Genomic DNA, 692 nt, shown 5'->3' on the forward strand with positions numbered 1-692 from the left:
TACGAGCTGCTTTTGTTTGTTTGTTTTTTTTGAAACCCACTGGCCACATGCTGATCTGTTGGAAGAATATTTGTTTGTGTGTGCCTGGTCTGTGTTTGTGCTGGTGTGACCAGAGTCACTACCGAAACTGTGTCGGAGAAGAAGAAGAAGAAGAGGAAGAGGGGTGGAGGCGGGCAGTGTTAGCCCCGCCTCCCCTCATCCCTCACGTATAAATAGGAGGCGAACGTAGCCTGTTCTCACTCAACACTCGCACTGAAGAATGAGATCCTTAAAGCACCTGAAACCTCACAGCAGGAGGAGCGTGGTGAGTTTATTGGCTCTCACTCGTAGCATGTTAAGTGGTAGTTTACGGAGGTGGCGGGCAACATGGGTTGATCGCCCTCACAGCTGAGAGACAGGTAGAGAGCTGCCTTCAGGGATGCTTTGGATCTGTGTAGGGTTTCTTTGTTTTTTAAAGTTGCCATTTGCTGATTTCTTACATCTCACTAATTGAGAATCGTGTCTGGCATTAACTCCATTTTCCCTCTTTTGAGCTTTTTTTCAACTCTTTCTCGTTTCTCTTTCTCTCTCGTTCTGTTTCACTTCACTATTTTTTTTTTTAAATCTTTCATTCTGTCTGGCTTTCATTTTGTCATTTTCTTTCTCCTTCTGTCTCCTGGTTGCTCACTGCCTCTCCCTCCCTCCCTCCCTCT

At 45.8% G+C, this 692-nt stretch overlaps 1 protein-coding gene across 2 annotated transcripts in view; it reads left to right on the forward strand.

Moving 5' to 3' along the window:
• Positions 1-216: 216 nt before the first annotated feature.
• The window catches only part of znf710b (zinc finger protein 710b), an 11,881-nt gene continuing 11,405 nt past the window's right edge, over positions 217-692 (forward strand). The window contains exon 1 of one of the 2 annotated variants that reach the window (XM_050047497.1): positions 217-304. In XM_050047497.1, the coding sequence (XP_049903454.1) occupies positions 260-304 (45 nt within the window). In that variant the 5' untranslated portion in view covers positions 217-259. The remainder of the gene's footprint in view (positions 305-692) is intronic. The other variant, XM_050047506.1, reaches the window with a different exon arrangement.

The sequence above is a fragment of the Epinephelus moara genome, chromosome 1 (assembly GCF_006386435.1).
Source record: "Epinephelus moara isolate mb chromosome 1, YSFRI_EMoa_1.0, whole genome shotgun sequence".
Lineage (NCBI taxonomy): Eukaryota > Metazoa > Chordata > Actinopteri > Perciformes > Serranidae > Epinephelus > Epinephelus moara.